This window comes from Pseudonaja textilis, chromosome 16, assembly GCF_049901715.1.
Source record: "Pseudonaja textilis isolate UNSWEBS1 chromosome 16, rPseTex1.2, whole genome shotgun sequence".
In the NCBI taxonomy this organism is placed as follows: Eukaryota; Metazoa; Chordata; class Lepidosauria; order Squamata; family Elapidae; genus Pseudonaja; species Pseudonaja textilis.
The window spans coordinates 4725685-4749409 of record NC_142005.1 but is presented as its reverse complement, the minus strand read 5'-3'; the positions used below and the strand labels follow the sequence as shown (position 1 = coordinate 4749409).

The 23725-nt window shown below is 44.7% G+C and overlaps 1 protein-coding gene across 1 annotated transcript; it reads left to right on the top strand.

Moving 5' to 3' along the window:
- The first annotated feature begins 889 nt into the window (after positions 1–889).
- EFEMP2 (EGF-like fibulin extracellular matrix protein 2) lies at positions 890–21341 on the top strand. Its single transcript, XM_026716401.2, has 12 exons — positions 890–1216; positions 4506–4591; positions 7025–7073; positions 8422–8658; positions 10049–10171; positions 11520–11636; positions 12231–12350; positions 14724–14843; positions 16484–16610; positions 17350–17545; positions 19099–19314; positions 20888–21341. Exons 2-11 carry the CDS (start codon positions 4514–4516, stop codon positions 19258–19260), a joined length of 1329 nt encoding a protein of 442 aa, XP_026572186.1. The 5' UTR covers positions 890–1216; positions 4506–4513; the 3' UTR covers positions 19261–19314; positions 20888–21341.
- Positions 21342–23725: the final 2384 nt, after the last annotated feature.

The following is a 23725-nucleotide window of genomic DNA, read 5'->3' as shown; positions in this document are numbered from 1 at the left end:
CCCTCTCCATGGAATTGGTCCCTGGTGCCCGAAAGGTTGGGGACTACTGGACTAGAACAGTGGTTGCCAACCAGTGGGCCGGGGACTACTGGTGGTCCACGAGAAAATTTTGATGGTCCGCAGAAAAATGTCACCCCCAAAGCAATTAATCCAGGCTGCACCACCCACATGGCCCGTGGGAACACAAGGCTTGCCTTGCTTGCATTGCTAACAACACAAGGTAGTGAGGGGAGTGGGAAAGAGTGTGGGGGGGACTTGCCCCACTCGCCTGGCCTGGCCCCTGGGCTGCTTCTTTCCGCTTCTTTTTCTTCTGCTTTTGGCTGCACGCAAGGAAAGCAGCCAAAGTCTTTCTTTCTCTCCCTCAAACTCCTCCAGAAATGAGTCTTTGGGACCCTGCGAGGCCTCCTGCTCCAAGAGGCTGCGCCGGCAAAGACTCATTCCTGGCGGAGTTTGGGGGAGAGAAAGAAAGACTTCTGTTGCTTTTGCTGTTTTCCTTGCATGAAGCCAAAAGTCTCTCCTCTCTCTCTCCCTGAGAATGGAGCTGGAGACGATATCCTGCGATCCCAAATAAAGAATGATCGATCAGTAGGAAAACTGAGGGGTGGGGGATTTTCCTGCAGACTTTTGGGGGGGATTTCCCCCAGGGTCTCTGGTCCACGAGATTCAAAATTATGAGTTTGGTGGTTCCTGAGGTCCAAAAGGTTGGCGACGCTTGGACTAGATGACCCACAAGGTCCCTTCCAACTCTGCTGTGCCGTTATTCCGTTCAATCGCTTTCAAAGGCTAGATTCTGCCACCACGGCAGCCACCATGCTAGGGTGAGGTGGTGGGGAGTTTTCCCCTCCCTGAGGGGCGCAGTAAATGGGGAGGGGGCTGCAGCAAACAGGAAGGGGACCAAGTCTGGTTTGGCGAGTCCCCGAGTCCTCCTTAACGGATGCAAACAGCTGGCTGGTCCCGAAAGGGTGTTTACTGCAAGCTAAGTCAAAACAGATGTTGGCCGCCAGCCTTGGACAACATCTGTTTGTCTTGGGGCCAAGAATTTGGGGTGGTGGGGGCTGAATGTGTGTGGGGGGAGAACCAGCCAGCCCACTCTCCCAGGGCACACCCGCCCGTCACTTCTCTCTCTCTGCTCCTCATCCGGCCAGAATTGGGGGGTGTTTGCCTGGAGACGTGTGAAGAAGGGGTGCCAGAGACCGTGCCAAGCGCTTGTCAAGGGGTGAGTGATGGGAGGTTGTTTTTTTTTCTGGGGTGGGGCTGGGGGCTGGGAAAGGGGGCTGAGAGGGGGATAGAGAGCCAGGCCAGCCTGGGAGAAGGATCAGGAGTTGAGAAGGGGAGGAAGGAAGGAAGGGAAGTCGTATGTGCGTAAGTGGCAGAAAAAGGGGTGCGTTTTTCGTAAAGTTGCACCAAAGGGGGCTTCGCTCCATCCAGTGGGGGTCCAAGCCCCGAAGGACAAAAAAAACCTAGGGGTGCCCCTTCTCAATTTGGGAGGGGTTTTTTTGCACCAGAAAGAGTGAAATAATATATTTCCAGTGCCTTAATTTTGTGCCCAGCCGTTCTAAGCCACGATCTTTTGACAATCCTGGTTTGTTCTGCTGCCCGAATGCTCTAGAGGACTTTTGGGGAAACGAAGAACTGGCCTGGTTTCCCCACAAGGCTCTCTTAGGTTTGAGGGGTGGGTGGCATTTGTAGGCAGTGCACTGAGGACAAGATAGTCCTTGGGGTGCTCGGTAAAACACACACACACACACACACACACACACACACGAGCCTCTAAAGTGTGCCAGCAAACCGGAATGCGTGTCCTTGCAAGCAAACGTTGAGAAATCTGGAATTTGATGTTCGTTCTGACTCTGCTCCAGGCCACTTTTTCCTTCTCACCGGCATGTTGGTTGAAAAACGGAGATAATTTGACTGGCTATCTAAAGTTTATTCTGTACATGAAATTAATAGTAATATCCATGGCGCTTTGGGTTTATGTCCCAGGCAAAAACTGCAAAACATATTATAATTCACCTGATTTGCACTTTAAAAGGACCCTTTCCAGATTGTTCACGCTTCAAATCACACACACACACACACACACACACACACACACACACACGCCCCGGGGTCACATGATCCCCTTTTACTGCCTTCTGACAAAAGCATTGTCAATGGGGAAGCCAGTTTCACTTAACGTCCGGGTTACTCACTTAATGGTAGTGATTCACTTAACAACTCTGGCAAGAAATGTTGCAAAACAGGCTTAACAAATGTCTTGCTTAACAGCAGAAATTTTGGGCTCGTGGTCATAAGTCGAGGATTATATATAGATTTTTTTATATCTATCATCTCTATCTATCTATCTATCTATCTATCTATCTATCTATCTATCTATCTACCCTGTTTCTCCAACAATATGGCCTCCCCCAATAGGAAGTCCCAGCATGTTTTATAGGCATGAAATGAAATTAAGCTATCTATCTATCTATCTGTCTGTCTGTCTGTCTGTCTGTCTGCCTACCTACCGTCCTGTCTGTCTTTTTATCTATCCATCCATCCATCCATCCATCCATCCATCCATCCATCCATCTATCTTTTTCTAGACATAAGCACTTAGCCTGGTACTAGGTTATCCGCTTCTGCAGGTAAACCTGACTTATGACAATCGGGCCAATATGACGACCAAATATTTCTGTTGGTCTCAATGGTCGAAGTTATGACTTTTTTTGCCCTCGTTGTTAGGCCAATCCCCGTCAATGTGAGTCACACAATGCACAAATGGTGTTGACTTTGCTGGGAAGGTCACAAATGGCGGTCACGTGATTGCAGGGAATGACTGTGAAGGTTGTAAGTACGAGGACCAGTCGTAATCAGCTGTCAACTCATAAAATATTTCTAGGGTCTTTTTAGTGTTGCCAACAGAAAGGGAAGGGGGAGCAATGCGGCAGCTTGCAAACCAAAACTGCATTCCATCAATGTTTTCAAAGATAGTAACTAGGTGACTGAAGTTTCTGCCTTGCAAAATTCTAATTGGAGAGCATGATTGATGACTCTGGGCTATGGAGGTGTCCCATTGGAGAATATGAATTAGGATACACCCAGGGGGTGGAGGAAAACCAGGGTCAAGGGTGACAATGAATTCTATGTTTCAGAGTCAGCTACACCCAGGCAGTGCCAGACATGATAACTCCCAATAAATCCTTTTTAAAGTTTTGGTAGTTTGGCTCGAGACTCGTGATTTAAGTGGGGGTAACTGCTGGAATCCTGACATCAGCGTCGTTGCAACTTTGAACAAATACAAATAAGCTAAACAAGTATTGGTTATAACTCAAGGACTGCCTGCTTAGCTTCACCTTTCGCCTTGCCAGCCAGCTTTGAGCCAGTGAGAGAATTGGATGGCAGGGGTTTAAAAAAATAAAACTAAAAATAAATGTCGGATAAACTTAAGTGGCAGGTTGACTCTTACGTATATTGTGTGTACCATTGTCTGACGAAAGGCTGTATTTAGCCTTCCTTAGAGACAGTAGCTCTCTTGTGTAAATAAATATGCATACACACATGCCTTCATCCATCTCTGGAGGAGTTTTCTTGCAATCAAAGTCCTCGGATTCATCCAGGCACAGAAAACGGGTTTAAAACGAAATAAATCCCAGCGTTTTGGAGGAAGGCGTCCCGCCGTTATCTCTTTGAGTAAAGCCAAATTGGGTTTAACTGTTTAACTTTTGCACGCTGTTAAAAAACAACAGCAACAAAAACGGAGCGAGTTGGGGATCGGAGAAGATTTTGTTCAGCCTGGTATGTTAATCCTGCTACAGGTAGTCCTTGATTTACAGTGGTTCATTTAGTGACCACTTGAAGTTACAACGGCAATGAAAGTAGTTGCCTCTTGAAAAAGCAGCTTTGGGACAACCAGGACCTGGATGACTGAGAATATATATAGACTACAAGCTGCAAATATTTTGAATATATATATCTATATATATAAAAGCAAAATGCCACTCAGGCATCATCACAAAATCTCCAGAACCGTAAATCCTACAAACTTGAAATTTGGAACTTTATGTTCCTCTTGGCTACTAGGGGCTCGCTAAGAAAGGATTTTTTCAAATGACCATCAGAGCATTAGTATTTCCTATAATATTATTATTATTAGCACGCTCTGATGCTAAGGAATTCTACTCCCCTCCCCACCTGGAAAGAAATCTCTTTCAAATGGTACTTTCATAGCACCAAGCAGCTTTAGTACAGAACAGTTGAGCTAAGCCACGCCCAGACTCCTTGCTGTCTCTTTCTTGCTCACACAGCAAATACTCTTTCAGTTTCCAAACAGCCCTCAACACTCTCACACACTGACAGGATGCTAGCCAGATGAATACCGATGGATGCTGGTAGGCAGAGGCAGAATTGTTTTCTCCTTTATTTTCCTCCCCCAAAACTAAGCCAGCCACATAGTTTCATACCAAAGCACGGGTATCGAACTAGATTTTGAATAATTTTTTCTTTGCTTGTTCTTCTTCTCCCAGGTGTGAAAATGAAGTTGATTTCCTGCATCTTCCTGGCCACCCTGCTGAAAGCTGCATTCCCCCAAGAGGACCCCAATACTTACACGGTAATAAAGGGGGCGAATCAAAGCTCAGAGGGTCCAAATTCCTAAAACAAGATTGGAACCCCCAAAATTTGTCTTCCATGAGCCCAGAATTGCATTCTTAGTGGGGATATTGAGAACAGGGTGATTGTGGGAATGCTGTATTCAAACTGGGGAAATCAGATCCATCCTTTGCTCAGATTTTCTGGAGAAAACCAGCCTATGTGTGACTCTCCCTCCCTCCCTCCCTCCCGCCCTCTCTCTTAGCCTAAACTATCCTGCAGGGTTGTTGTTAGGATATGGAGGGGAGAGAGAGGACCATGTAAGCTGCCTGTAAATAACATTACAATACAGGTAGTATCGACGTACAACCACCATGGAGCCCCAGATTTTGTGTTGCTAAGAGAGACACTTGTTAAGTGAATTTTGACCCCCTTTTATGACCGTTCTTGCCACCGTTGTCAAGTGAATCACTGCAGTAGTGAAGTTAAGTGGTTTGTTAAGTGAGTCGGGCTTCCCCGTTGACTGTGCTTTTGGGGAAGATTGCATGACTGTGATGGCCCGGTGTGTAATACAAACGTCACAAAAACCAAAACGTAAATAAATGTCCTTTAATGCCTCCAACTTGGCCCCACTGTTCAATCATTCTCAGCTGGAGATAAAACGTACTCAAAAATAGCCTTCAAAAAAAAGCAATACAGTCCGAACTTAATGAGCAGATAGAGGTGAAATAAAACCCCAAAACAAACTACAATGAAGGAAATTCCACAATAGACCAGGATAAGTAATTACCAACTTCAAGGAGATAACAAGGCACAGTCTGTTGCAAGGATGCCAACCAAGATAACTTCAGCCCCAAATAAAACACGCTTTGCTTCTGGCAACTCTGTTGTAATCATCTCTCTTATATACTATTCTCCCCAGCTGCAACCAATGAGGGGGATCATGGCCGCTTCCTCTCTCGTAAGCCAAGTTGCTCCCTTCTCCGTTCCTCCCTGCGTGTCCTAGGATGAAGAGGGGATGGGCCTGGTTCTTCCTCTTACTGCCCAGCCAGCCTCTGCCCTTCCCCAGCCTCCTCCACAACCTCCGGAGCCACACCTCCACTCCCTGTTGGCCGTTCCTCCTCTCCCTCAGAGTCAGTCTCCACCACGGGCATGACAGTGACCCCAGGGAGGCTGCAACCATCATTAAGCCTGAAAAATGGTCCTAAGCCGCTTTGTTAAAATGCCATCGTAATTGTGAGCGGTCACTAAACGGATGGCTGTTTAAGTCAAGGACTTACGGCTGCTTCGGTTGGACGTGAAAATAAAAACCAGAAAGGAAAACCAGATAGAAAACCAATTTGCAATTCCAAAGATTTTGTTTTGCAGGAAAGGATTTTAGTCTGTCTCCAGTGCCATGAATCCAAATTGGGGGCGGGAGGGGGAGAGTGAAGGGGGGGGGGAGTAAAAAAGGCCCCTGAGCAAATGCAGAGTGCTTTGCCATTACAAACAAGGAAAGGCCAATTCACATCTGAGAGCCGTTTCAATAACCTTAGAGTTATCCTTGACTTACAATCTCATTCGTTTAGCGTCCTTCGAAGTTACAACTGGGGAAAAAAGGGACCAGCCCTCACAGTTATGTCCATCGTAGCATTCTCCATGGTCACATGATCCAGATTCGGGAGCTTGGCTACTGGCGTGTACTTACGACAGTTGTAGCATCCCGAAATCATGCAAATGCCATTTTTTGACCTTCCCTGCCAGCTTCGGATGAGCAAAGTCAATGGAGAGAAGCCAGATTGCATAATGACCGCGCAATTCACTTAACAGCCAAGATGATTCACATAACAATGGCAGCTCAAAAGCTTATTAAAAGGTGACATGATTCAAAGGTGGCATAGATGGCACATGTGGCTAGAAAAAGAGAGATAATTGGAAAAGATGATTAAATAAGAATTCTCAAGAAAGTGATACACAAGATATAATAGGATAGACAGAAGGATCAAAGATGTATAATAATCAGTATAATATATGTATTAAGGATAGGTATGAATAAATGTTAAAAGAATAAGACAATATTGAAGATGTATAATAATAACTATAATATAAAGGCAATATGTATTGAGGATTAATGACAAAGATAATATAGACTAAGATAGGTACGAATAGATGTTAAAGTATAAGACAATATTATATGTGGATGTCAATGTTGTTGAAAAAGTAATTAAGATTTCTACTGGTGGAAAATAATAAAAATTTATTGGGAAAAAAAAGGTGGCCTAATTCATTGAGCAGCCACTTTGTTTGGCCTTAATTCTGGTTGTACAGTCGAGGAGTTAAGTAAAGGGAACTCTGAGCATATGCAGAGGGTGCGTCTTCTAGTCATTTATTTAGAATTAAAAACGGCTTTTATAAAGGATAAAAATGGCTGCAATCCAGAATCTGACCAGTTTCTTTCCATTTCTCCCCGTCGTAGGAATGCACTGACGGCTATCAGTGGGACGCCGAAACTCAGCACTGCAAAGGTAAAACACAGCCGCCCCCTCTAACCAGTGAAAAACAGATGCAGAAACAGAGTTGGAAGGGACCTTGGAGGTCATCTAGTCCAACCCCCCGCCCAAGCGGGAGACCATACACCATTTCTGACAGATGGGAATCCAGTCTCTTCTTGAAAGTCTCAAGTGATGAAGCTCCCACAACTTCCGAGGGCAACTTCTGTTCCATGGGTTGATTGTTCTCCCCGTCAGAAAGTGTCTCCTTATCTCCAGGTTGACTCTCTCCTTGTTCAGTCTCCATCCATTATTTCCATCCATTATAACAGCATTCAGGCTACATTCCACTGCCCCAATCTTTCAGTGACTGGGTCAAGGGGTTGTGTGAATGAGACTTGCGAGTCCATGGCGGGGTGGAGGAAAAAGCAACAACAACGAGGGAAAAGAATGTTTTTTTTTCAAAATTTCTGTCTGCCTCAAGAAACAATGGATGGAAACTAATCAAGGAGAGAAGCAACCTAGAACTAAGGAGGGATTTCCCACAGTGAGAACAATTAACCGGTGGAACTGCTTGCCACCAGAAGTTGCCAGTGCTCCATCACTGGAGGTTTTTAAAGAAGGGATTGAACAATGAGCTTTGAAGTCAGTTGGTTTGGGGCAGTTTCACATGTGCAAATCCTGTTTGATTAGCATTGTGTGTCTCTGTGTTATGGTGGTTTGTGACCTTAGAAATCAGGAACCAGGTTTAGCCCAGTTGGGTGAACCTACTGGTGATAACCTGGAGATTGGGTCCTCATTTTACCAACCTCAGAAGGCCGAATCAGTCAGGATCAAACTACTGGCTGTGGGCAGAGTTTGTTTGCAATTCTGCATTCTAATGAAAGGGAGGGAGGGAAAGGAAAGGAAAGGAAGGGAAGGGAAGGGAGGAAGGAAGGAAGAAGGGAAAAAGAGAAAAGTGAGAAAGAAAGGGAAATGGAGGACAGAGGAAAGAATGATAGGAGACAGAAACGGGAAGGAAGGAAGGAAGGAAGGAAGGAAGGAAGGAAGGAAGGAAGGAAGGAAGGAAGGAAAAGATAGCAATAGACTTCTATACCACTTTATGGTGCTTTCCAGCCCTTTCTAAGCGATTTACAGAGTCAGCCTCTTGACCCCAACAATCTGGGTCCTCATTTTGCCGACCTTGGAAAGAAGGAAGGTTGACTCCACCTTGAGCCAGTCAGGATCGAACTGCTGGCAGTCGTCAGTCGGCAGAATTAGCCTGCAATCCTTCCTTCCCAACCACAGTGCCCCCCCCCCCGCAAGGCGGAATCATTGCAAATGGACATTTTGTAAAAAAAACTTTTTTAATTTTTTAACTTCAGAGAGGTTTCTTCCTGTCCAGATATCAACGAATGCGAGACCATCCACCACGCCTGCAAAGGGGAGATGAAATGCATCAACCATTACGGGGGCTACCTGTGCCTTCCGCGGTCCGCCTCGGTCATCAACGATGTCAACGCTGAACGAGCCCCTCTTGACAGCCCCCCCAGGCCGAGACCTCGCCCACCGGTCCAGCCCTCCAGTCATCCTCACACTTGCTCCCAGGGCTACGAGCCTGACCACTATGGATCGTGCGTGGGTGAGTTGGCCGGGCCTGAATTCCAAGGGTGGTATTCGGCCGGTTCGGACCGGTTCTGTAGAACCGGTAGCTGCAATGTTGAATAGTTGGGAGAACCAGCCAATCCCATGTCTGACTGGCCCCGCCCCATCTATTCTCCGCCTCCTGAGTCCCAGCTGATTAGCTGGTTCTCCTTTGGTTGCCCTGCACAGGAGAACGGAGCTGGAAAGCAGGTTAGTGGGGTGGGAGAGATTTTGTAGTATCCTTCTCCTGCCACGCCCACCAAGCCACACCTGCCCTGCCATGCCATGCCCACCATGCCACGCCCACAGAACACCACGCCCATCAAGCCACACCCACAGCTGATCAGCTGGGTCTCCTTTGGTTGCCCTGCCCAGGAGAATGGAGCTGGAAAGCAGGTTAGTGGGGTGGGGAGGGAAGGGGGATTTTGCAGTAACCTTCCCCCTGCCACGCCCACCAAGCCACGCCCACCGAACCGGTGGTAAAAACTTTGAATCCCACCAAAGCCGAATTCCCAGAAAGACAAAAATTAACGCACAATTTGGGGCTGTTAAAATGACTGGGCTGCATCCGAGATGGTAAAGTAAAACCCTGCTATGCAGATGTTGCTGAATATAAATTGAATATAGATTCTACAACAGCACAGGTAGTCCTCGACTTACGACAGTTCGTTTCAAAGTTACGACGGCACTGAAAAAAGGTGACTCCTACACTTAAATGACCTCTGTCGCCTCCTTATGGTTGCATGATTTGCATTTGGACGCTCAACAACTGGTTCACATTTATGACGGTCGCTCTATCCCAGGGTCTCACGATCCCCTTTTGCGACCTTCGGACAAAGTCAGTGGGAAAGCCAGATTCACTTAATGACCGTTAACAACTGCAGGGTTTTCAACTTAAGAAATCTGGCAGGAAAAGTCGTAAAATGGGACGAAACTCGCCAAACACGGTTCATCCTACATTTGGGGCTCAGTTGGGGTTGGGAGTGTGGAGGGCTGCCTTGTATTTCTTAACTTTGGCAGCTGGAAGACGGGTGGACTTCAACTCCCAGAATTCCCTAGCCAGCCAGCCCAGAATTCTGGGAGTTGAAGTCCACCCGTCTTCCAGCTGCTGATACTAAATATCCATGCTCAAATCTAGATAGATATAACAGCAGAAAAGTTCGGCTCAAGAGTTGGTCGTAAGTCGAGGACTACGTGTATTTCATGGACAGAAAGAGCCTGGATTTTAAGATGCACCCGAAATAAAATCCCGATTTTCTTCCAGGATGGAACTATTGGGGAGTATGGAATTCCCACGAGATTCCCTGGAAGTTTCCACTCTCCTTCCGCCATTTTTTCCCCCTCACAAATCTTTGACGTTTGCTCTGCCTTTTGTATGTCCCGTGTAGACGTGGACGAGTGTGAATATGATTTGCACGACTGCCAGCCCAGCCAGCAGTGTATCAACACCATCGGTAGTTTCCACTGCCAGTGCCCGGAGGGCTACCGGAAGATCGGCACGGAGTGTGTAGGTAAGTGTGTTGCACACACGCTGGCCCCGCCTGAAACGGGGTTATCTCATGCACTGCTTAGTGTGTTGCTGGAGCTCAGGTGTCGCCTGTACCTACAGCGTGGCCTACTACAGGAATGCCTAGAATGGACTAGAAGATCTCCAGGGTCCCTTCCAACTCTGGTATTCTGGATTCTGACGGGGTTGGACTAGAAGACCTCTAAGGTCTCTTTCAGTTCTGTCATTCTGTATTCTGACAGGGGATTGGACTAGAAGACCTCTAAGGTCCCTTCCAAATCTGATGGTGTCATGCCCCTGGTGGAGACTGATTCTGAGGGAGAGGAGGAACAGCCGACAGGGAGTGGAAGGGTGGCTCCGGAGGTTGGGGAGGAGGCTGGGGAAGGGCAGAGGCCGGCTGAGCAGTCAGAGGAGGACCCAGGCCCGTCCCCTCTCCATCCTAGGGCACCCAGGGAGGAGGGGATCAGGGAGAGACTGGTCTAAGGGGGAGGAGAGGGCCTTGATCCTCTTCATGGGCTGCAGCTGTGACAACTGGATAGAGGACAGACATGCGTATGGGCCAGCGTTGGAAACAAAGCATGGAAATATCTCTAGTTTATGGTTCCTCTCTGCGTTTGGCATCCTTCCCAGTGTGTGTTCTGTTATCTGTGGATGTCCTCCAGCCCTTATCTTGCCTGGTTTGTGTTATTTTTTATTTATAATTTAAACAGCATTTCCTCTTTCTTGTTATTGCTTGTGTGGGAGTTTTTTTTGTCTCCAGTCAAGGATATTTGGAGCTTGTAAGCAAAGTGAAGAAATAAAAGGGGCTTCACCTGTTTTTTTTGTGACTGTTCATTTTGTATCCCACCCTGGGTCATCACAGACGGGGTTGGACTAGAAGGCCTTCAAGGTCCCTTCCAACTCTGGGATTCTGTTACTGGGACGTTGTTTAGTGTATCATGTGGACCTTAATTATCACAAACATCTTTTCGGACATTTTTCCACTTTGGGTATGATGTTCCCACACATTTTACCAGCAAAATGTATAACAGTATGTACACAACCCAGGAAACTTAGATTTTAAACTAGCTTCAATCCTGATTTCTTTGGGGAGCTTCGTATGTTGTGCAGGGCTAAACCTGGCTCATTGGAGCATTCTTAGGTTTCTACGAACCATGAAAGCAGGTCAACCTGTGAGTATTTTTAGGGCAATTAAAAAAAAACAACTCAAATCTGAAAAGGATCAAGTCAGTGTCTCAGAGAAGAAGGCGAAACCCTCTGCACATGTCCAGAGGCAGAGCAGGGTGGATATAATGTCATAATCCCATTCAGAAATTCCTTCTCGTTTCCCACCCCCCTCTTTTCCGCTACAGACATCGACGAATGCCGCTACCGCTATTGTCAACACCGTTGTGTCAATTCCCCAGGATCTTTCACCTGTCAGTGTGAATCGGGATTTCAGCTCGCCAGTAACAACCGCTCATGTGTCGGTAAGAGAAAATTCACACACACGCACCCTGGAGATCCTATGGTCCTTGACTTACGACCGCAATTGTGCCCGAAATTTCTGCTGATCCGTTATTTAGCGGCCCTGGTGGGCAGGTTTAAAAGACCCAAGGGAGAGTTTTAAAGGTAGAGGGTGGCCCTGCAACCCCAGAAATGCCCTATATTTTAAGTCTATTTAGCGAGGATTATATTTGCCCAATATTGGAACAAATGAAGAAAGACCGCCGAGATGAAGAGATAATTAGAAAGATACCAGACTGTGCAAGCAATGGACAGACTTGCACTGAAGATTAAACAGAAAGAAAAAACAGAATATTATCAAACATGGACTTTATTTTACCAGTGGTTGGAAAAAAAAAGAGGTGGAGATTAAGAATGCATTCATGTATTGTGAAGCAAATTAAATAACCCAGACAACACAACGTTAGTAAAGCACTAACAAAACATAAACAATAGAAAAATCAATAAAATCGCAAAGGGGGAAAATAAAGTCTTTTAGCAGCGTACAAACCCTCAGGGTCAAGTATTATTATGGGATGCCAAGCCTGACCCCTTTTTTTTGCAACTTCCTCTCCCAGATGTGAACGAGTGCGAGATGGGAGCCCCTTGCAAGCAACGGTGCTTCAACACCTACGGAACTTTCATCTGCCGTTGCAACCAAGGATATGAGCTAGACCACAATGGCTTTACCTGCAAAGGTAGGCTAGTTTAGCTCCACCCCTTTATTCTTCCCACACCTGGTGGCAAACTCCTCCCCCTGCCTGCTGTGGCGAAACCAGGAGGAAAGAGAGAAAGTGAAACGGATCAATTCACCGCCTTGAGTTATTTATAAATATATTATTATTACTATTATTATTATTATTATTATTAAAAAGTACTTTATTAAAGTTCAGGATATTAAAAAGTTTACAAAAAGTAAAATGTTAAAAAGCTTTACAAAAGTTTTTGTAATAGAAATTATATCAACATCTTTCAATATTGTTTTCTTGGCAGTACACTAAGTACCATATATACACTTAGAATTTGACAGGGTTTTTTTTCATATTAACTATATTAATTCACAGTTCTTAATTAATAATAAACAAAGCTATATCATCTGTATAGGTCACTAATTCAAGTAAAAAGGGAAGAAAAAAAGAGAGAAAAAAGAATATCATATTGACACTTTATATATATATATATATGGATCTTTGGTTGTTGGGTTTTCTCCAGCGTAAGATTCGAGTATCTAGGCAGCGTTTCGATGAAGTCTCATTCATCATCTTCAGGCTTCTGTCTTCGGCTCTTGCTTCTCAGAGTGACTCTGAGAATCACTCTGAGAATCACTCTGAGAAGCAAGAGCCGAAGACAGAAGCCTGAAGATAATGAATGAGACTTCATCGAAACGTTGCATAGATACTTCGAATCTTACGCGAGAAAACTCAACAACCAAAGATCCACATACAAATACCCGAGAACCTCAGAAAACATATATATATATATATATATATATATATATATATATATATATATATAGCAAACATCAAGAGTATTTATAGACAATGTGCTGTAGTTTAATATTCCGTAAGTGTGGGAGGAGGAAGGGAACACATTTTTATCATTCCTTATTGCATATTTCTGTATATCTCTACAGTATATCTAGGTAATTATAAATCCTAATCTGGATGTCTATCTAAATCTCGCTTTTTTTCCTAACAGTTCCTCAATTTCTATAACTTCTCCCTCATCCTGTCTGTTTGCTTGTATTCCAATTTTATTTCCCTTTTTTCTTCTTTTTAAATTCCTTTTGTAACCTTTCTTTATTGTACTTTACTGTCTAACCATTGGTACCAAATGTTCCAAATTAAATAATACTCTGAGCCCTCCTTATCCTTTCATTTCAGCGTGAGCCTATCCATCACTGCACATTCTAAAATTTTGTGAATTATAACGTTGTTATTGTTATTATTATTTAATGTAGTGGCATGCAGGTTGGCCTTGATGAATGGCAATTGAACTGAATATTTCTGCTGGAGACATTTGTTAAGTGAGTTTTGCCCCCATTTTGCCACCATTCTTGCCACCGTTGTTGAGTGAATCACTGCAGTTGTTAAGTAAGCAACACGGTTGTTAGGTGAATCTGTGCTTCCCCATTGACTTTGCTGTCGCAAACGGGGATTGCATGACATTCCTCCCCACCTGGACGCTGCGACTGTCATAAATAGGAGCCAATTGTCAAGAGTCTGAATTTTGATCAGGTGACCAGGGGGACGCTTGCAATGGTCATAAGAGTGGAAAAAACCTGGTCGTTTTTTTGTGCTATTATAACTTTGAATGGTCACCGTTGTAAGTCAAGGACTACCTATACCAGGCCAGAGAGTCTACAATGTTTTTACACACAGTAGAAGTCCTGGCAGCTGATAATCACTAGTAAAGGCAGGATATAAACAAAGAGAGGAGTGGGGAAGAAAGAAGGAAGGAAGGAAGGAAGGAAGGAAGGAAGGAAGGAAGGAAGGAAGGAAGGAAGGAAGGAAGGAAGGAAGGAAAGAAAGAAAGAAAGAAAGAAAGAAAGAAAGAAAAGAAAAAAGAGAAAAAGAAACAAAGAGAAAGAAAAAGAAAGAAAAAGAAAAAACAAAAAGTAAGAGAGAGAAAGAAAAACAGAGTGAAAGAAAAAAGAAAGAGAATAAAAAAAGAAAAAGAGAAAAAGAAAAACAAAGAAAGAAAGAGAAAAATTAAAGAAACAAAGAAAGTAAGAAAGGGAAAGAAAGAAAAGAGAGAAAGGGAAAGAAAGAGAAACAAAGAGAAAGAAAAAGAAAAGAAAAAGAGAGAAAGAAAAAAGAAAGGAAGTAAGAGAGAAAGATAAAAAACAGTGAAAGAAAAAAAGAGAAAGAATGAAAAAGAAAAACGAAGGAAAGAAAAAGAAAGAAAAGAGTGCAGTGATTTGCTTAAGAACCATGGGAAAAAAGGTGTAAAATTGGGCATAGCTCCCTGAACAACCGCCTTGCTTAGCAACTGGAATCCTTTTCCCAGTCGTAGTCGTAATGCCGGCCAACTTGTAACGATCCTGCCTTTTTTCCCCTTCTCCTGCTCAGACGTGGACGAATGCAGCTATTCAAACTACTTGTGCCAATACCAGTGTGTGAACGAACCCGGCCACTTCTCCTGCATTTGTCCTCAAGGTTACAACCTCGTGAGCACCCGGCTTTGCCAAGGTAACTGTCAGGATTTGGGGTTGGCATCAGGGAAGAGGGCTGGGTGGGAAAAAAAACCACGGGTACCAGGACTCCCTTTAATCAGGTTTGGAGAATGGAATAGACTAGAATAATAAGAGAAGAAAAGGAGAGGAGAGGAGAGGAGAGGAGAGGAGAGGAGAGGAGAGGAGAGGAGAGGAGAAGAGAAGAGAAGAGAAGAGAAGAGAAGAGAAGAGAAGAGAAGAGAAGAGAAAACACAGAACACAGAATATATATAATATAAATATACATAGAATAGAATACAGTTCGGAATGGAATGAAAAAGAATAGTAAAATAAGGACAGAATAGAGTATAAAATACAGAATAGAATAGGAATAGAATAGAAATAGAAATAGAAGAATAGAGAATAGAATATAGAAAAATAGAATAGAATAGGAATAGAAAAGAATAGAATAGAATAGAATAGAATAGAAATAGAATAGAATAGAATAGAATAGAATAGAATAGAATAGAGAATAGAATAAGAATAGAGAATAGAGAATAGAATAGAGTAGAACCGAATAGAATGGAACGGAACCTTAGAGGTCTTCTAGTCCAGCTCTTTGCTCAAGAAGGAGAATCTATGCCATTATATTTTCGGCAAGGAGTGCCTGAAATTTGCCAAAGTTAATTCAAAGGGGATCCTGCGTGGGTCGGGGAGGGGGGAAAGGACCTGGCTGGGGAGGGAGGCTGCTGGCAGTTTGGGGTGCCAAAGCGAGTCAAAGGGAATTTTTGGTGGGAGGGAGATGCCCTCTTTGATCCAACTCAGCCCCCGTTTTGGTTTGCAGAATTTGCCCAGCCCTGGTTGGGGTCTGGGTTGTTATTGGGGCCGTTTGGTTTTTGCAGTTGTTGGTTTTTTAAAAAAAAACAAAACAAAACTCTACACTTCGGATAAAAATGCTTTCTTGTACATATAGAGATCTTTGTGGTCCTTTCTGCACCAGAGTTCAGCTGAATTAGAACCATTTAGAGAGAAGCTCAAGAGAAAATCCAAGGATGGTGACTGGGGAATATTGATTGAGAGAAGGCCAAACAAAAGCAGGGCCAAAATAATTTTGGCAGTATTTGAAGTCTGGATTTTTAACATTCCTTCCTTCTTTTCTATCCTCTTCTTTCCCTGGGCTCTTTTCTGTTCCCTTTCCTTCCTTCCTTCTTTTCTCATTCCTTCCAATTCTTTCCCCCCTTCTTCCTCTCTCCCTCTCTTTCAATTTCCTTCCTTCCCATTTCTTATTCTCCTTCTTTCCTCTCTCCCTCCCTCCCTCCTTACCCTACCCTCCTCTTCCTTCACTCTTCCTCCTTCCCTTTTTCTTATTTTCCTTCCATCCTTCCGTTGCTCCTTCCCTTCCCTTCCATTCCTTCATCATCCCTCCCTCCCTCCTTTTTTCTTCTTTTCCTTCCTTCTTCCCTTCCTTCACTCTCCCTCCCTCCCTCCCTTTTTCTTTTCCTTCCTTCCTTCCATCTCTCCTTCCCTTCCTTCATCATCCAACCCTCCCTCCCTTTTTCTTCTCTTTTCTTTCCTTCCTTCCATCCCTCCTTCCCTTCCCTCCCTCCCTCCCTTTTTCTTCTCTTGTCCTTCCTTCCTTTCTCCACCTATCGCTATGTCTATCTCCGGCACCCACAGACATTAACGAATGCGAGACAGACAGCCATCAGTGCACGGAGTCCCAGAACTGTGTGAACTTTCACGGAGGGTATCGGTGTGTGGAGAAGAAACTCTGCCAAGAGCCTTACATCCATGTCTCTGAAAAGTGAGTGGGGATAGGTCTGAAGGGTTGGGAGGAAAAGAGGAAAGGAATTATAAACAGGCCTTGTTGGGCTTGGATTGGGGCACAAAAGCTCCATTATACCACCCGGAGTCAGTGCGATGCAGCAATTTGGAAACGCCGTTCAGTGGTTAACCAACCTGCAGAATGAGAAAGAAGAACTCCGGTGCTACATCCCATAAAATGGGTTCACACAGCATTCTAAACCCAGGTTCAGAAAACCAGGTGCTTGCATAATAATCTGCCACGTTTATAAGACGGGTCATGATTGCATGGGCTGGTTTAAGCCACTGTTTTTCATCCTCCGCAATTGTAAGATGGATGGACTTCCACTCCCAGAATTCCCCCACCAGCATACTTTTAAGATAACTGGACTTCCACTCCCAGAATTCCACAGTTAGCATGCTAGATGGGGAATTCTGGGAGTGGAAGTCCAGTTATCTTAAGATATGCTTGTGGGGGAATTCTGGGAGTGGAAGTTTATCCATCTTCAATCATACTGGCTGGGGGATTCTGGGAGTTGAAGTCCATCCATCTTCAGTCATGCTGGCTAGGGAATTCTAGGAATTGGAAGTCCATCTGTCTTAAAGAATGCTAGCTGGGGAATTCTGGGAATTGAAGTTCATTCAGATAGCAGCCATGGTTGAGAATCCCTGGTTTAGCAACCAGCTGAGACAGCACAGCTGGACCCCAACCTCCTTCAACCAGTTTATTCCTCTTGCAGCCGCTGTCTGTGCCCGACCACGAACCCCCTTTGCCATGATAAACCTTCCTCCGTTATCTACCGGTATATGAGCATCTTGGCCGATCGGCCAGTGCCCTCAGACATTTTCCAAATTCAAGCCACCACCTTCTATCCAGGAGCCTACAACACCTTCCAGATCCGTTCAGGCAACGAGGATGGAGAATTTTATATCCGGGTAAGTCTGTATCCTAGCAACAGCCAATCGCAGTCATTTTTCTGTGAGGATGCCGGCAGGTTTAATCTGGTACCCGGCTTTCTAACACTGATGCTTTCAAAGAACAGAGGTCTCCAAATGTGCCGGCTTCAAGACTTGTGGGCTTCAACTCCCAAAATCCCCCCTGGCTGGGGAATTCTGGGAGTTGAAGTCCACAAATCCTAAATTAACCACGTTTGGAGATCCTGACTTTAGGATTCTTAATAGTTATTTATTTATATTTTATTTATCCATCTTCCGTAATCTTGGCTGGAGAATTCTGGGAATTGAAGTCCACAAGACTTAAATTTACCAAGTTTGGAGACCCTGGCTTTAGGATTATTAATGGATTTTATTTATTTAGTGGTCAATTGCTTGGTTTGGCCTTCTCATACCACCCTTTTTGATCCCTCTGGATGGAAAAACCAGCTCTTAATCAAATGATGGTCATCACAAAGTTCCTGGGGGTTGGGGTTTTTTTTACATCCTTAGGAAAAAAATGTTTGGATAATTTACAGCCATAATTGGAATTAGAATATCCCTCGCCAAGCAAGGAGTTTGTTCAATGAATAATGCTTGGCTTTATGACTTCTTTTGCCGTGGTTGTTAAGCAGATCACCGCAACCAATGGACTCGAATTGTAATCTGTAATTGATCAATGTAATCGTCCAGAGCGTTTGCAGCGTGACTATTATTATGAGATAACTCACGAGCAAAACTCAGCACACAAGAGATCTAGACATTTAACAGTGGTTTATATACAAGACATACACAGTAATATACGTGGTAGATGAATACCTGACAAGCAATCAATCTTCTTAACTCTACACTCTATCACCACTGCTGCAAGGTTAGCTTTTGCCCAAAGATGGAAAGGTAATGAAATGCCAAATGAGATGGAAATCATTAGGAAGATTTGGACGTGTCCTGAAATGGATAAATTAACTCCAGAATTAAAAAAATAAGACCGAACCTGATTATAAAATTTGGGAGAAGTTTTACCACCGGTTGGAAAAAAGGAAGGAATAAGTGAATCAAAAATGACTAAGGTTTATGTATATATGTAAATTTGTATTATTTTCTATATTTATTACTTAATGAGGTAAGAGAAGTAGGTGTGTCAGGATGTATGCACCACGTTCATTGTTTTTAAATGTCTTTCTTTTTTGTTTAATAAAAATTTAAATTAAAAAAAAAAGAAAACGGACCTCGGGGGGAGGTGAGTGGCCTGCATACGCGCCCTGGGTTCTGTTTTCGGCCACGGCGGCCTCCTGCAACCCTCTTCCAGCAAAAGCGGATCTGGGAGGGTGGGCAGAACACACGGGCCGGTCCTTCGCTAGATCTAAGCACGCATATCTCCACCGTGGGCCAGATGTGGCCCGTGAGCCTTGAGTTTGACACCCCTGACTTAGCGGGTTGAACCGACGTCGCGGGCTGGCGGGGGAGGTTTGGTTGATTGGATCGTTGAAAACTAAAAACATTCTTCTCTCCGGAAATCACGAAGGCGCTTTTTTCACCTCCGTTTTCCTCTCCAGCAAATCAGCAACATCAGTGCCATGTTGGTCCTGTCGCGGGCCGTGGTGGGTCCCCGGGAGTTTGTCCTGGATTTAGAGATGGTCACCGTCAATAACTTGATGAGCTACCAGGCCAGCTCGGTGCTCCGCCTCACCGTCTTCGTGGGGGCTCACCCGTTCTAGTGGGGGGGGCAGATCTCCTCTCCCCCCTTACCTGGCGTGGCAAGGAAAAAGGGGGTAAGTGGGCTTTGGGAATAGGGTGGGTCTCCCGTGGAGGGGAGAAGATACACAGCACTGGGGTTGGAGTCTGTGCTTTGAACAGAATAGAATAACCCAGTTGGAAGGGACCTTGGGGGTCTTCAAGCCTAACCCGCCCCCCTTCAAGCTAAACCATTCCAGACAGGTGGCTGCCCAGCCTTTTACTTTAAAACCTTCCAGTGATGGGAGCACCTGCAACTTCTTATTTTTAAAAAAATATTTTTACTGAACAATTTTCCTCATTTTATAACACCATTTTCATTTTTTTCAACACTTCAGTGTCGGTATACATACAATTTCCATACATTTTTATTGCATGTGTGTTTGTGTGTATATATGTATATGTATGTATGTGTGTGTGTGTATATGTGTGTGTGTGTGTGTGTGTGTGTGTGTGTGTGTATATATATATATATATATATATATATATATATATATATATATGCATGTATACCCACAAACACACACACTCTCTCCCGTATCTGTTATTCCACTAAAATATGTACAATATGTATTTCTTACGCCAAATGTTTTTCCCTTTTACATGTTATAATGCATATTTTACATTTTATTATCCTACCTGTACTACTTCATATTCTTTATCTTCATATCGACTGTTTAACCAATTGCGCCAGGCATTCCAAATCAAACAGTATTCAGTTTCTCATCTATCTTTTATTTCCATTGTCAATCTGTCCATCTTGACACACTCTTAATACTTTCCTTGATTGCGCTTTCCTCAGACGTTAGAGTGCTGCTCTCCCCCCTCCCCCCCGGAATTTTGCGCATAAACAAATCTGGTCGCTGTTATTAAATGGAGCCCCTGCAACTTCTGAAGGCAAGCTGTTCTACCTGTGTGTGATGACCCAAAGGGGTCTGGCACAAAGGCAACCCAGTCAGATAATCAGTAGGAGTCCCTTTATTAGCTCCAACTTTGCCCCCAATGTCCTGCTTACCTTCTGGGCTGGAGAAAAAAACTCCCAGGAGCAGCCTTTGGCTGCAGAGAATCAAGTCCAAAACATGGTCAACACAAACTGTAACTATAAGTCCAATCAAGGCAAAATGAGATAATTAGTCCAGGTGGGCAGGAGAAGGAATTCAAGACATGAAAGAAAGGCAGTAATTCAACCCGGCTGGGAAGACGCCAGGAACGCAGATAACCAAAGGCAACACAAGATAAACTCTTGTTTGTTCCCAGAAGTTGCCACACTCAGCTTGCATCTCTTTTAAACTCGCTTCCCAGCTGTGGCTAATGAAGGGAATCAGGGCCCTTTCCTCCCCCGTAAGCCATCCATGTTGCTCTCTTCTCCATTCTTCCCTGTGTGGGCCTGGGTCTTCCTCTGAACTCCCTCTCCCTTGTTCTACCTCTGCCCTGCTCTGCCCAGCCGGATCTGCCCTTCCCCAGTTTCCTCCGCAGCCAACGGAGCCACACTCCCACTCCCTGTCAGCTGTTCGTCTTCCTCCTGGGATTCAGACTCCAACAGGGACATGACACTGTGTATTCTGTTCTACGACCGATCTCTTCCCCCCCTCCACCTTTTCTCTCTTGCAGAAACGTCTGTCCAAGATGGAGAAACAATGAAGACAAACCGAGGGACACACAACTCTACAGGTGTGAAAAATGGAGTCCGATGCCCTCCATGGACTTCCCCACCAACCGCCCATCAGAATCACCGATGGCCAAGCCTGGACAGGCCCCGCAGAACCATAGCTTAAAAAGACTTTGGACCCAATCCATCCTTTCTTAGCATCGTCCCTTGACCCGTAACGCTGGCCAATAACGCAACCTTTCTCTCCTAATTCCCCAGGGAAGAGCAACTTGGGAATGGGATCAAAGAACCCATCCCTGCCCTTGGGATGGAGGGAGGACATTGGAACAATTTCAGTAGAATTCCATTTTTATTTCTCTGGTTGGAAGAGAAAACGAGAGAAAGAGAGAGAGAAAGAGAAAAAAAAACCAAACCAAGACCAATGAGGTTTAGTAAAAAGTTTGTTTTCTGGAAAAAGGAAAGACTGCAAAGGAGGGAATTTGTGGTGTCCGTGTTGCTTGACTGGTTTGGGGAAAATGGGAGCAGGGTGAAGTGAACGGAAAAATCAGCTCAGGTTTAGGGTCAGCCGTGGAAAGAGTGGCTTTACTCAAAGAGCAATTGTAGACCGGGTGGCTTTTGCAAAAGTTTTGAGTAAAGTTATCTGTGTTTTAGGGGAGGGGAAGAGTAGAAAAGCATACCAGGAGGTGGACTTAACCAGGTTGGTCTCGCTCGACTTGGGAGCTCAGAAGGATGCGACGCTGCTAGAGATGATCAGAAGGAGGTTTCATTCAACCGTGGCAACTTTACACATTGTGGACTTCATGGCTGGTTGGGGAGTTCTGGGAGCTGAAGTCCTCAAGGCTTAAAGGTTGCCTTTGGCTAAAGTTTCTCAACCTTGGTAGCTTCAACTCCCAGAATCCCCTAGCCATCCTGCTTTAAGATGGCTGGATTTCAACTCCCAGAATTCCCCTGCCAGCATGATTTAAAATGGGTGGATTTCAACTCCCAGAATCCCCCTGCCAGCATGATTTAAAATGGGTGGATTTCAACTCCCAGAATCCCCTAGCCATCCTGCTTTAAGATGGCTGGATTTCAACTCCCAGAATTCCCCAACCAACATGCTTTAAAATGGCTGGATTTCAACTCCCAGAATCCCCCTGCCAGCATGATTTAAAATGGGTGGATTTCAACTCCCAGAATCCCCCTGCCAGCATGATTTAAAATGGGTGGATTTCAACTCCCAGAATCCCCCAGCCAGCATGCTTTAAGCTGGATGGATTTCAACTCCCAGAATTCTCCAACCAACATGCCTTAAGATGGGTGGACTTCAATTCCCAGAATTCCCCAACAAGCAGGCTTTAAGAGGGCTGGACTTCAACACCATGATGGCTGGGGAATTCTGGGAATTGAAGTCCACCAATTTCCAAGTTGCCAAGGTTGAGAAACATTATCAGGTAGCCTTCAACTTACAATCATTCCTTTAGTGACCGAAGTTCCAACAGCGCTGAAGAAAGTGACGGTCAACCGATCCTCGGACTTGTGTCCATCACGGCATCCCCCTGGTCAAGGGACCAGAATATGGCTGCTTGGCAATTGGCAGGTATTTGCAATGGTGGCAGCCTCTCAGGAACACACGAGCCACCATTTGTGACCTTCCCACAAGCAGAGTCAGTTGGGGGTGAGGGTGGTAAGGCTGGGTTCGCTTAACGGCCACCTGATCCACTTAACAACCGCAGCAATTGACTGAAATACCAAGGCCATAAAATCAGGCACAACTCACCCCAGCAATGAAATATCTAGTTCCAATTGTGGCCGTAAATATATACCTAGCCTACTATTTTGGAATAAATGAGTGTTGAGGAGTCACTTTAAGAGGTGGCTGAAAGTAGCCTCTGAAAGCTAATTTAATTTGTTCCCCCAAGGTATGAAAAGTCCTGGGTGGAATTAGAGCATCGTGACTAAAAACAGACGTTAATTTGGACTCTGCAAGAAATAATATTTGTCTTTCGAATATTACAAATCCTTCCCGTGGTCATGGGGCTAAAGAAGGATTGCAAGTTATTTTTCTCTCTGACTGCCCAAAATTTTTTTTGCTCTTCTTCCCACTTGTAATATTTGAAAGCATCAAACAGGCAAATGACTCATCCTTAAGTCAGAATATTACTGGGGATCCTAAAATGGTGATTTTAAAAAATAACAATAATAATCCAGCCGATTATGGCAGTTAGAATCTCACCAGGCTCAAGGTTGACTCAGCCTTCCGTCCTTCCGAGGTGGGTAAAACGAGGAGCCAGATTGCTGGCAGCAAGAGGCTGACTCTGTAAAACCGCTTTGAGAGGGTTGGAAAGGCACTATAAAGCGGTATATAAGTCTAAGTGCTATTGCTATTCAGCTCCAGTTCAAATCAAGGAGGGTTACTTTAAAAACAGGGTCATGTGGAATCCTGAAACACGATTTTGGAAATTATGGTTTATTAAATAAACCATAGTTGGCTGGCTTCACCCATGATGGCTTAGGACACTGTAGGAAATTGGAAAAGGACTTGGCTGTGTTAGATCAGGAGTTCTCTTTTCCTGCATTTGTCAACTATAGTTAGTCCTCGACTTATGACAAACATTTGCAATTTGGAGACAAGGAGGGAGGGAAGGAAGACATTGTGGGAAGGAAGGGAAGGAGGGAGGGAGGAAAACTGGGAAGGAAGGGAGGGAAAGAAGGAAGGGAGGGAAAGAAGGAAGGAAGGAAATGTGGGAAAGGAGAGGGAAGGAAGAAAGGAAGACATTGTGGAACGGAAGAGGGAGGGAGGGAGGAAGATAGGAAGATATTGTGGGAAGGAAGAGAGGAAGGGAGGGAAAGAAGGAAGG